This window comes from Mchenga conophoros, linkage group LG3 (genome assembly GCF_057382185.1).
Source record: "Mchenga conophoros isolate Kocher_MC1m ecotype Shallow Benthic linkage group LG3, M_conophoros_male_GT1.1, whole genome shotgun sequence".
Classification (NCBI taxonomy): Eukaryota; Metazoa; Chordata; class Actinopteri; order Cichliformes; family Cichlidae; genus Mchenga; species Mchenga conophoros.
In genome coordinates, this window is record NC_140528.1 from 57,967,506 (window position 1) to 57,981,563 (window position 14,058).

The 14,058-nt window shown below is 40.0% G+C and overlaps 1 protein-coding gene and 1 long non-coding RNA gene across 2 annotated transcripts in view; one reads left to right on the forward strand and one right to left on the reverse strand.

Annotated features, from left to right (window-relative positions):
* tnfsf10l (TNF superfamily member 10, like) overlaps window positions 1-7,751 on the reverse strand; it is a 66,831-nt gene extending 59,080 nt beyond the window's left edge. Inside the window, exon 1 of the mRNA XM_085264372.1 lies at window positions 7,207-7,751. Coding sequence (XP_085120498.1) covers window positions 7,207-7,449 — 243 coding nt within the window. The 5' untranslated portion in view covers window positions 7,450-7,751. The remainder of the gene's footprint in view (window positions 1-7,206) is intronic.
* Window positions 6,946-11,130, forward strand: LOC146579730 (uncharacterized). Its single transcript, XR_014890689.1, has 2 exons — window positions 6,946-8,236; window positions 10,709-11,130. It is a non-coding gene; the product is annotated as an uncharacterized LOC146579730 (long non-coding RNA).
* Window positions 11,131-14,058: the final 2,928 nt, after the last annotated feature.

Below are 14,058 nucleotides of genomic sequence, written 5' to 3' on the forward strand. Positions count from 1 at the left end.
AAACATTGAGTGCACATCCAGGCACTGACGCCACACTGTGTTCCATGGACATGTCTCCACAAGTCTCCCAATGTGTGTGTGTGTGTATGTGTGTGTGTGTGTGTGATATAGAAAGCAGAGGCATCACCTTTTTCTCTTAAAGCTTCTCTCTTATGGGATCAAAAAAGACAAAAATATTTTATGATCATGGTATCTTATTAAGCCCAACCAACTCTTGACAGAAAAAAGCCAGAACTGTTTATTTGCTCCAGCCAACACGTCTGATTCATATTTGTCAAGAGGTTATTTAACAGACGTCACTGGGACCTTGTCATTTTAATTTAAGTCACGTAGACATGAGGTTAAAAGCAACGCCAACTATATTCGTCTTCCACCTTCTTGAAGTAATCATGTGCATGCAAGCCTCTTCTTTCCTCATTCTCTCTCTCTCGTTTTATGTTTTACACCACTGTAAACACCTTACGTAACTTTGGAGTTGTGCCCAGGCCCTGTTTAGATGCACGCACACACACACACACACACCAGCTGCCAAAGAATCACTTAACTTGCAATTCTCATAAAAGGCAAAAAGAAAACCTCTGCTTGTGTCACTCTTGAAAAATCCATCCCACCCTTGAGTCCTGAAACTGACTGTAACTCGATTCCCCGATGTGGACCTGAAGCATAGCACACGGAGGGGGCAGGAGGTTAAAGAGAGAGAGGGAGATTTGTGTATTCTGGCAGTGGAGCCTGGTGTAGGGTGGTTAGTTACTAGTAGCTTTGAATTAAATCTAAATATTTGCAGTGACAGATTTGATTTTTCTCAAAACTGTTTGCCAATCATGAACATGCGAGTGTGTGCAAAAGAGAAGTTAAAGCTTGAATGTCAGTCTCTCACACACACACACACACACTATTGCCCACACATTGACACCTAACCCCCTGTTATGCACACGTGCTGCACCCCCTCTGCACATGCATGTATTTCCATTCTCGTTAGGGCAACCACTGGTTCTTTAATGGTAACCTTAACCTTGGCCTTCACCAATAAAACCTAATCCAGTGTGAAAGGCTGGGGTAAATATACGGCTGATTTATGTACCAGTGAAACAACTGGCTCATCTTATTCAATCCTGTGATCCGAGTTTGCGTCAGAAAGCCCTTGGCAAGAACGTCCGAGGCCACACAGGGAGGTAACGAGACTTTTGCTTGTCTAGTGAAGTGCTTTTTGAAACAAGTTGCCAAACAAACCCCGTGGATCGGTTGCACTTGAAGAGCCACAGGCATCTTTGATGGGATGTTATTTGTGAATTAAATGGCCTTCCCCTGTGCAGAGATCTGCAAGAAGTCAGATATCCAGCAGTCCAACAGTGTGAGCTGTAGACAGCAATCAAACACAGCGGAGCCCATATTAAATCAACTCTAAAATTGAAGGGACATTAAGTTCTTGCTACCAGATTCCCGGTTTAATTTTGGTGCGAGTGAATGTTAAACTGGTTGATTTGTCCAGTCTGCTCCTTCTACTTTCACCGTGTTATAAAGAAAATTTTACGGCTGTTAAATTGAGAATTTTTTCTCTGAGACAGGCTGGGAGAAATGTATATTTTTTAATCAATTTAAAAGATGGGAACAGCTACTTTGATATTACTGATTGGTTTGTTCTCTTTTGAAGTCTTAATTGTGGGATCAATTTTTTTTTCCAAACGCAGCAGTGGCTTACAAAATGAACATTAATAAACCTAATGGACCTAATGGCTGAGATCATAAATTTGCTAGAAAAATGTTTACTCAGGTGATAAATCAAGTGAAAAGTAGGGTCATTTTCCCATGGATTTCTACAGAATTTGATTTCTATGGAGTTGCCCCCTACTGGCTATCTAAAAGAAAGCAGGTTTAAGGCATTTTAAAAATAGCATCAAAAACTAAGATAGGTTTGTATCACTGTCACTACTTTGTAAAATACCAACAAACACATCACCAACATTCAATTTTCATGTTATAAAAATAAACAGAAATAAAAACCAGAAATCCCAAATCACTGTTTGAAACTAAAAATGATTTATTAGACAAATAAGAAACTTAATTCACATTTTTATTTTTTATACCTAATTTTGAGCTGACACACAGAAATCAATTAAGTGTAAGATTCAACCGCTAAAATTATTTATTCATATATATATATATATATATATATATATATATATATATATATATATATATATATATATATATATATATATATATATATAATTTTAGTAGTAATATAGAAACTTACTACTATTTTTTCTCTTGCGTTTTTTTAAAACAGTAAATTTGAACATTTGCGGAAAACAAAAATACTTATATTTTTGCATTAAAAATGTGAATTTTGATTCCAAAGTTTGTGAATACTGGTGAATTAAAAAAAAAAAGACTTTTAGTAATTAGCAACAGTGTTCATTTAGGGCACCACTCTTACACTGGGTGGTGGTCTAATAAATGTGTGGAGCACTACGGTTTCTGATTAACTTCCTGTAAATATGTCCATCACCTGCAGTTTTATTACGTTTTCCCATGCTGAATATCTCAAACAAGTCGATCTAAGAACAAAAATGAAGAGATTGCTTTTAAATTTAGCCGTTCCCTCAAAAACATCTGAGCGGGTGTTTGTTTGCATTGTGACTTCAAGATGTCAAACAGCTCAGCTCAGAAGCCAGCTTCTTGGCTTGGCTTCTGCTTTGACCTTTAACCTATAAAGTAACCTAACACTAATCTCTAATCAAAAATGTAAAGTAATTCTACACCTGAAACCAAAACTGTGAAGGGTACGCTGTAGGCCGTGGATTTTTCAGTATTTTGAAGATTCTTTCTTCCTGAGCTTGGAACCCATCTGTTCATAACACAGATAAAATCATGAGAACACATACATAAAAAGACACGCTTAAATCGCACAAATACAGATTACAAAAAGTGCTGATCTTTGGGGGTGAACAGGCCACACACACACACACCCTAACAACCGTCCACAATAAGTAAAAACGACATCTGTGTAAATCTGGCCACACACACACACTCACAGACACACACACCGGCTCTATTGTTGCATGTAAGGGTGAGTCAGACCCTATCAGTGAACCCAAACAATAATAAAGTGGACCAGTGAAGTTTAAGGAATGGAATGCCAGTCAGTCAAACACAAAAGCACAGATAACGCCAAAAAGCCCCAAATTTCACACAAATTTACAGAAATGGCATGAGAACCCACAGTCTTACAGGATACGGATCTGGAGGCTTGTGTGTGATAAAAGAAGTTTCCTTACAAAAATATGAGACTTGTAATTCACTGCATCGTAGCAAGCACAGCTTAATCTAATCTCTACCTCTTTCTCGGAAGTGAAGAGTTTAACTTCAGAAAGTCATTAAAAGATATCCAATATATATGACAAATTACTTGTTGTACAAAAAAGTAATTTCCTCATTTTAAGAAGAACCCACTAGTAGTTTTTGTGAAATTCTTTAGAACCAAGTCTTCAATACGTCATCATGATCGCTAACTTTTATCTCTTGACTGGATGAAACACAGATGATTTTGCTGTTAAAAAATGTATGTAACCTCCTAGGACCTGGCGTCCACATATGTGGACATCACATTTTGGGTTATTTAGACCAAAATACTAAATTTTGCTCATAAGTGGGCCTGATATCCACTTATGAGGACATTATACTGCTACTGTTCTTTCAAAATTTTAAATGAATATCCTAATACGTGGCTCTTATTTTTCCTAAAAACAAAAATAGGGTAAAAAAAAATCTGGTAATTCTTTGTTTTTACATTCATCGGGCCCCAATATGCCCAAATATCAAAGAGAAATTAAAAATGCATGCTGTGGAAGAGTTCGGGTCTTAGGAGGTTAATGTAATTTGTAGAGCAGGTGAAGCTCAGTTAGCCACCCATCAATCCATCTATTTTCTCCTATTTATCCCACTCACAGTCATAAGGAGCTGGCGTTTATCCCAGCTGTCATAGGGTGAGAGGTGTGGTACACCGTGGACAGGCTGCCAGTCTATCATAAGGCTATCATGGAGAAACTGGTAAACATTCACACCTATGGGCAATTCCACATTATCAGGCTCTCTAACAAGCATGTCCTTTGGACTCCAGACACAGGTCCAATTCCACACAGGAAGGGCCCAGCGGGCTGGTGGAGTCAACCCTCGGACTAGAGCCTGACCGATATAGGAATTCTAAAAGTGATACTGATATTTGGTGAGTTAAAAATCAGATATATTAGCAATTTTTTTTTCTTTCCGATACATGAAACAAACAGATTTACATAAATTTCATACATACATTTCAAACATATTGTAAACAATGAAGTTACAAAGGGCCCTCTGGTGGACATACTATGGTTGAAGGGATGCCTCTTCTATTTCTTTATTACCGTTTTAAATATTCATTTATTAACAGTTATAAATGCAGATACAGCTATGTCTGCTGGACTCTTACCAGGACCTAACCAACCACAACACCGACAAATACAAACAATGGCTTAAAAGCCAGTTTCTCAAATAATATGCAAATTTTTTCTTGATTAACACACTAATAGGTTGTTAAAAACCAAAGTCGCATAAACTGAGAAAATTCTGATAAAAGACATTTGGTCTTATTTATTTAATCCCAGCATTTGGTAATCAAAGAAATGTTCATTAGAACTAAATATCTAAAATGTTTTAAGTTCTTTAAGCTCTTTATCACACCACCTCTGGACATTTAGCAAGCCACTGTCATTGTCCACTGTCACTGGTAAATGGTGATTGACTGATATTACTCATCGAGACCGATACTGGCCAATATTGAGGTTTGAATGATGTATCGGCCCAGACGAGTACTGTGGCATTCTAACCAATCACTGAACAGGCTTTAATTTAGTGTTTATGTCTTTACATGTTAACTCTTTAGGATGTGACTCTGCTAAAAGAGTTTCTCCTTCTAAGAAATGCTGCTTATTTCAAAGTAACGCTTCCAACATTCAGAGAACATGTATATTTATGCCTGATGCGATTCACTGTTTTGCTAAGCGTGCTTGATCCAGCAGCAAAGGACACAAAACGAAGCGCGGGCGCGCGACACACCCATGAGTTCAGAAGCTTCGGTGTTTACATGTGTCTGTTTGCTTGTATGTGAATGCCACAGATGTGAGGCAGTGCTGGAGAATTCCTCTTTGTACGATGGTTATTGTTGCAAACATCTTTTGTCTTAAAACAACCAGCACAGGCATGGGGTGTAACTCTGTTGCAATTCAAAGAAGGGCCTGTTTCCAGAATAGCTGGCCTTCGCATGAGAACCGGGGGATTCCCCACATGCAATTCATTTAGTCTCTGTCCAGTATCATCTCTAAACTATTCCTTGTGCGATTTCCTGCTACCTCTGACATGTCAAACAAAAAAAGTTTAAAAGAAAAAACTCCAGAAAGACTAAAATCAAGTGAACTGCTTATAAAATAACCTTTTAAACCCATAACAAGAATCTCTATATTGACATTAAAAGTCAATAAATCCTGATTATGGTAAATTGCTCAATTTCTGATACAGGATTGTTACTTTTATGCCAAGTGAGTCTAAGTTGGATAAGCACAGATCAGGTCACAGCATTAAAACCACCTATCTAATAGTGTATAGGTCCCGTTGCTAATCTTAAGACAATGTCATGTGTTTCAAGTGAGTACCTTGCCCCATCACTACGGGGTATCCTTGTCTTTTTAACGTCTCTACATCCACTTTTATTCGCGACTGGTATTAAACTTTTCACTAAAATGAAATAAAAGCTGGACTCTCTGACTTGATGGGGACAAACAATAAAATACATGGTTTTATAATGGTTTTATGTTTTCACATGATGTCATCTTTGAACCACAGATAGGACCATTTCAGTCCTGCCAAACTTCTCTGACTCTCTTTGTCACTTTGAATGCAAACCTGCAATATCATGATTGAAAAAAGTGGCCATGAAGCGTATCCAATGCAAAATGTCATTTTTCGTCTTCTATGCGTCACACGCTTACAGCTGTTGATCTCATATAGAGATAGACACAGCGCACCACTGTAGCAGATTTCATGCACCATCAGGATCATACATCAGTTTCCTTCATCCCTGCAGACCAATATATGTGCACCTCCCACTGCAGTGTATCAGAAATCACAGGCAACGCTTCTCAACACATTTCCTTAATGCCAAAAATAAACTTCTGCTGTGTAACTAGCAGTTCTGACTGATAAGCCTATCTCTCCCGTATTTTATGCCCCCTCCTACACTCAAGCACCATCAGCAATGACTCTGATTGTCATCGTGTACTTTCCCCTGCTGGGACTAAATGAGCAGCAGCTCACTGACGCCACTTGTGTTCCTCTAAGGAGCACATGTGCAACAGAACAAGTCGCTGCAGTAGCGTTTTATTGATTACTAGACGCGTAAATAAAACCGAACCCAGTGGAAGAGGAGCCCACATCCACACATGCACCAGCGACGTCCATATTTCTGCACACATTCTTGCCCTACAGCTTCTCTCCACTTGCCGCCCTAACCAAATGCCTCCAATGTGTGTGTGTGTTTTGTTTTTGTTGGGTTTTTTTTTACACACGCGGGTAAGCTCGTGTATTTCCGTCTACCTTGACTGCTTGTAAATTCCGCGTTCCGTTGTTTAACAAGTCCGATCAGGCAAATCTGCCTTCCGAGCGCCCGGCAAGTCAAACTCCCGGGGCGAACTTTACTCATAAACCTCATTCCAGAAATAAATGAAGAAAAAAAATGTGTAAACCCGCTTAACTCTATAATAAACAAATACATAAATAAATAAATAAATAAACCAGCAGCAATGCTCCTATAACATTTCTTAATCACCTGCAGCAGCTCTGCTGTCAAATGCCTTGTTTCCCTCGACTTTTTGTGACTGTTATTATTATTTACTTATTTATTTTGCAATACTCCAAATACTGTGCACAGATTTTGGTGTGTGTGTGTTTGTGTATGTTTTCTTTCAGCCTTGCAACAATATTCAGAGTGTGCATGTGACGCTGAGCTGTGAATTTGAACGCACATTGGATCTGTTTCTTGGAAGTTCCGAGCCCAGCGAGGACCTCTCACGAGAGGCTTTCTGGTAAATCGGGCCAACACAGGAACCACATGTGGCTCCAAATACAAACAAACAAAAGAGGGGGGAAAGGTTAAAGTGAGTGGAAACCAGCTCTCACCTGTGATATCGACATATTCAGGTAGACAAAGAGTCCCGTGGTCGAAGCAATCTGCAACACTACCACCACTATCACCACCATAGCCACCCACATCTTGGACGGCGTTTCCCGGCGCGCTGCCGCGGTCGGCCCGCCTGCCGGGACCATCATGTAGGTGGTTGATTCGCTGCTCACCGATCTGAAATAATCCTGTTGCTGTGCGCTCGGAGTGGCCATGGCATTCCCGACGCATGAGTGAACCATTAAAACCAAGGGAGCAGCGAAACGACAATAGCCTCCACAGACCTGAGCGACTGACCGAAAATTAGAGCAAAATTAGATTTCCATGAGACGGCAGCTGCCAGCGCAGCTTCTCACTCGGAGCTCAGCCCAGCGGGAGACGGAAAGGGAGGACAAGAGAGGAGAGGAGCGCGGGCAAGAGAGGAGAAAGACCTGAAAGTTAAAGTTCGGATGTGTCCATGTCCGCTCAGCGCTCAGCTGCCGTTTAAAGCGGGACTGGAGCCGCAAAAGGAGGCAGAGAGCACAGCGGAGAGGGGCTGGTTTAACCTCTTCATCACCCTGGAGCTGTGGAGGAATTCGCTCTCTCTCTCGCTCTCTCTCCCATGCACTGTTCTTTCAGTTTCAGCGCGGACTCTGCTGCCAAATGTTTCAAAAACACAAACTAAAACAGAGAGACTAACTTCAACTTCAAGGGTTCATTATTTCCTTAAATTTACTGTTTCTTACTGATTTTTAAAAAAATCTACCTTTTAACATTCACACACGCCCACATCATTTTTAATGATCTGTGGTGTCCCCCCTATGTGTGCAGGTCTAGGCTCCTGGGGGACTCCCATGATGCATTCTTCTTCAGTCACCTTTTTTCACTCACTATGTGTTTATACACCTCTGCATTTAATCATTAGTTATTATTAATCTCTGGCTCTCTTCCACAGCATGTTTTTGTCTTCCTCCCTTAATCCTAACCAGTCGTGGTAGATGGACGCTCCTTCCTGAGTGTGGTACTGCTGGAGGTTTCTTCCTGTTAAAAGTGAGTTTTTCCAATCCACCATTGCCAAAGCTTTGCTCATAGGTGGGCAAATGATCGTAGGGGTTTTCTCTGTTTTCTTTACATTATTGTAGGGCCTTTATGTTGTTGTGATTTTGGGGCTGTATAAATAAAATGTGAATTGAATACTGTGTCTAATGATGTAACAGAAGAATACAAGATGTTTACACTGATGTCCTTCAGTATGCTATACAAGGTGACAGATGATAGATAACCCAACCTGTGGCTGGTACATGTAAGTAGCTTCCTGTTTCACCTAGAGCAGCGGTCCCCAACCCCCGGGCCTCGGACCGGTACCGGTCCGTGAGTCGTTTGGTACCGGGCCGCGAGAGTTGAGGCTCAGGTGTGAAATGTATGGTTTTCAGGGTTTTCAGTGTTATTTTGTTATCGTTTTTATCGTTAACTCGGTTTTCCTGGGTCTTTTCACGTGTGTTATGAATAAATCTTCTTTTTCGGTACCGGTACTAGTTTCATTTTGTTGTATTTATCCGCGACACCTTAAAGGTCGGTCCGTGAAAATATTGTCGGGCATAAACCGGTCCGTGGCGCAAAAAAGGTTGGAGACCGCTGATCTAGAGGACCAGGACACCTGCCAATACAATGCTGAAGGCCATAAATAAATAAATAAAAAGTTTTTGGACATATCAACAAACGGGTCAGCTGGGTTAGTAACCTGCACTCAAACTGTATGGCGTGCACTGCACACAGACACAGACAGCTGTTTAATGGTGTTGGCTACAGCTGAATCCACATCCACACAACTGAAGCAACATGACAACATAATAACACATGAGGTAATAATAACAACAACAATAATTATTATTATTAGCATTGTCATCCTACAATCAATAACTAAATCAGACATTAATAATAATTCTTTATTTTATTATATTCCACTGTATTGTAAATGTTAGTTGACATTATCTTGTTATGTAGTTTAAGTTGCGTTTCTTATTATTTCTCTGTGTTAGCTGCCTGCTGGTTTGGTTGTTCCTGGTTTGATGAGGAGGAGGCGGTAGGCGAAGCTGCTTAAAGTTCAGATGTGAATTTGCAAAGTTGATTTAAACCACCTGTCACAGATTGAAGTGTGTTGCACTGGGTTTGGTTATTGTTCCTCCACTATGCATTTTAAATATCCTGTCTACTGGTGGAAGAGTGAGTTTGAGTAATGCTGTTTTTAATTGACTTTTGGTGTGATGCGATTCATGTCTTTAAATAGCTTAAAATTATATCAAAAATTGTATTTTTAATATAATTTCAAAGTAACATAAAACACACTTTTTGGCCTGTGCATTTTTACCTGTGTGTGCTTTGACTGTGTGTAAAGTACAACTAAAACAACACATTTCAACTCATCAAAAGTGGATCACAAATGGTGTGCTGTGAGGAAAGGTGTGCCCTGGTCTTTTGTTATGAAGATCCTGTGATTAAAAAAACATTTTGACAGCAACGGGGAGATTGATGATCAGAACACATTATTTTGCCGTGTGCAGCAAACCACAAAAACCACTGGTGGACTGGTGACTCATCTCCGAAAGATTTTTTTAAAAAGAAGGCTGTCAATAGGAGCTCCTGCAAAAGTCTACCTGCCTTTTGGCTTCAGCTGGATTGTTTTGTGTTAATGCCAACACCGTGTCAAAAGCTTAAGAGGTACTTAGGCAACAAACATCTCTTCTGAAAGTAAGTAGGATTACTTCTATAGAGTGAGTATAGAGTGAGCCAGATTCTATAAAAAGGCAGTGAAAGGAGTCTGAGTGCCATAGTCTATTAAAAAAATCACAACAAAAGACTTGTTAAGATTACTGTGGAAGCTTGTTTCCATAACTGCAAAAATAAAAAATAAAGATTATATCTATATATATTTTATGTTCTTGCTGTTGTGGAAACAAGCATGTGTACTCCACATATTTACCAATCCATTTTGATTTATTAACTCAAACATATGAGAAATAACTTGAAATTTCAAAAACAACTTGAACTATAAGGAACATAAACAAGACTCCATAGCTTAAAAGCAGGGCACAAAACAGAAAAATCAGCATGCAGACTAGATGAGCTGGAAATCAAACTATTAACCTTCCAATAAATAGATAACCTGCTGTACATCCTGAGTCACAACCTAGCAGAGAACTACCAGCTGTAGCCTGCTGTGTCAGCATCCATCTGTCATTAAAAACTGTCACACTTTCATTCGTGCAAGACATTTAATTCAGTTCAAATCAGTTTTATTTATTTAGTACAAAATCACAACAATAGTCACCTTAAGCACCTTATATTGTAGGGTTTTTACCTTACAATATACAAAACAATACAAAGAAAACCCCAACAATCAAAACACTATGTGTCATGGGCCTGAGTCTGGGAACCCAGAGCTCATGTGTTTTTTGGACTTGTTTATATTTTTGATGGCAGGTGTGTGCGTATTGTGCTGATGTCCCCGTGTCCCTGCTGCAGGTGTGCGTGCTGGTGTATCCGGTAGGCCGGTTTACAAGCACCATCAGGCCCGGCGAGTGTACCCTTCCAGGTGGCTGGCCACACCCAAGGATGATGACACACACTTTCAGCTGGTCAGCCTCATCGGGGGGAGCTACTTAGCAGTGTGGCTCAGCTCCCCTGGACGCTGGATCGTTGCGTGAGAGTTCCCGTCAGTTTCCCGGCAAGTCAGTCTGAGTGTAAGCTTGTCGCTGTGAGAGTGTTCGTACGTCTGCTTCTGTGATTTATCTCAGGAGGACTGCGAAAATGAGAGGGTAGCGAGCACGGGGTGAACGGTCACTAGGGAGAAGACACGGCACGAGAGTCGGGGAAGCACGGGGATTTATTGTTGTTGTATATAATTTACTTCACTGTAAATAAACTCACAGCTTTCATCACACAAAGTCTGTTTGGGTCCTACTTCCCCACATCCCCACGGTCTGCCATCGCAGTCCGTGACACTATGAGCAAGGTATTGGCAACAGTGGGAAGGAAAAGCTCCCTTTTAACAGGAAGAAACCTCCAGAAGAACTAGGATTGGGAGGGGCATCCATCCGTCTCAACTGGTTGTGTGTGAGGAAGACTTGACAAAGATGCTGTGGAAGAGAGCCAGACATTAATATATACTAGTATTTAAATGCAGAGTAGCACAAAAATGCAGTGACATTCAACACAGGATCTTGTTGCCTTAAATACGCAGTCTTTCTAATGATCTCATGAAGGTTCTCTGCTTGTTGAGATCTGGAAAGACCAATCAGATTGCTGTTTACAAAAACCTTTCAATAATCACACACACACAACTGAATCTTGTGGTTCCAACTTCTCAAACCTGAATTTTTGCCCATTACTTAGTCTTCACTAATAAATATGCTGAAACAGATTGATGAAATAATGTTTTTCCTTTTCTGTCTTGTAATCTTTGTATTCTCTGAGCGGCTGTCTGAGCCACATTTGTGTGCATGTCTGTAGTCTGTTCTAAATCTTTACCCTGTCTGAGAGCAAATATTTACCCAACGCCCCCCAGTTTATCTGTGCAGCCACAATTATATATTTTAACATCAGTTTCCAAAAACATCACAAAGCAGCGTTTGGGTCTTTTCAGAGATGTGACCTTTGGGGATGATTTTATTAGGGTCTGCAGTCAAAATGTTGCATAAAGACTCCATCCTGCTTTAAATCACCAATGTCTTGGTTGTCTTATTGTCTTTGGAAATAAAATCATGATTTAGTGCATATCTAAAGCTTTAGTGGACAGTCAGAAACAGTGTTTGCAGTTCAGCTCTAAACAACGCCCTTTGCACACTGCCACAAACAGCTGCGTGTGTCTGTTCAGCATCAGAGCTGTTTATCAATGATGGGAGGCAATGAGTTGACAAAGGAGGCAACCTTGGGTTGCTGCCAGTTGGAGAGCAACACTTCTGTTTTTAAAACTTTAGTCTGAAGAAAAACTGAAACATTTTCAGGACTGGCCTCCGAGGATGTTTAAACCAGAGAAACCAGAGTCGGAGGCACTTCCCCGTGTGTTTTGTTTTTCTTTCAGTTTTGTTGCATTGAAGAATAGGTGATACTTTTATGCGTGAAACTCTGTAGCAGTACAATCTGAGAGCGTTTACTGCTCTCAATGCCACTTTTTCTGGGAAAAGCCTTTTGAAGATTGGAAGTTGTTGTGGTGTGATACAGAAGTGCCAGAGGTTTTAGAACCAGATGTAAAAGCTATTCATTCCAACTGGGACATCTTGCTGGGACTTTAAAATCTCAGTGTCCAAGAAGACTGTGATGTACTCTGCAGGTGAGACCTAATCAAATTTGGAATGAAAGAAATAAAAACACAGATGGTGAAAGAAGAGCCAGATTCTTTCCATGTCCACAAAAATGGTTGTTATGATGGAGGGGACACTGTTTTGGGTTTAAAAGTTAACCCCTGGTGGGCTGATTCTGCCACCACTGTGGGAGGTGTCTTTGACTGGATGATGTTTCAGCACTGCAAGGTCATGGGTTTGACCCCACATGTAATACACAGCACCTGCACTGATACACATGCAAGTCTCGGACAAGTTGTAAGTGTTGAGATGTGCAAGTGATTCAGCCTGGAAACAATGTGGCTGGCATGCAGTACAATCAGTGTAGAATGGATATTTTCAAATCACTTAAAATCCAAGTTAAACTTTGCCAGAAAAGCCAAGAAAAACTGTCCATAACTGTCAGTTAGGGCAATAAAGTGGTAATGTCCCTTATTGTTCTCTAATATCTGCTTAATGTTTAAACTTATGCAATACTACCATTAAAAAAACTAATACTGGGACTTTGTCACAGTTACAAAACAATATCTAATCTTTTTACCTTCTAAAAATATCTTCATTTAATTTGGTAACAACTCTGACATAACGTCATGATGCATTAAGGTGGACTTAACTGTTTCCAGAGAAAGGCGATCTGGACCTCCTTGTCTCAACTCACTTTTGCATTTATTTTTTAATAGTGACCCTTGGGAGCATTTAATGCAGCCTGCAAGCATGACAAGGAAAGAATGGGCTGCTGTATGTATTCTTCCACAGTTCATGTGATTCTATGATGTATATTCAGAGAACAAGACAGCATTTCTCTTTAGTTTCAGGTTATTCTTTCTAAGTGATCACAAAAGTCTACAGCTTGATCCAAACTTTGACAATGTCTGCTCCTTCAGGTGAAATTTTAAATTTGACCATTATTTAATGTTACATATTTAGAAAACTCCTTAGCTCTGATTTGTTCACAATTGTCATTCATGTAAGCAGGTTAGATTACACTCAGCAGTAACCTCATACAAACAGTTTGTGAGGAATCAAGGTGAGTCCAGACTGCTGCACCTCCCTGAGCCTGCTGGAGGTTTTGTCCTGTTAAAAGGGAGTTTTGACTTCACACTGTCGCCAAAGTGCTTCCTCATATGATTATTGGGGTTTTCTGTTTTTCTTTGTATTATTGTAGGGTCTTTACCTTACAATATCAAATGCCTTGAGGCAACTGTTGTTGTGTTTTGGCACTATATTAATAAAATAAAATTGGGTTGAATTAAATTGATTACTACTGTCATTGCGCAACAAGTAAGTTGGGCGCTTTATGTGTGAAGTTTGCATGCTATCCCTGTGCCTTCATGGGTTTATGCAGTTCAAACACTCGCATGTTAGATTAACCAGTGATTCAAAATAGATGCAAATGTCTGATTGTCTGTAGTAGCCACATGACTGACTCATGACCTGTTCAGGACCTCTTGCCCTATGGAAGCTGGGATGGACTCCAGCCCGCTGTTGGACAAGTCAGCAAGAAAATTGATATGTTTATTCAATTTGGAAAAA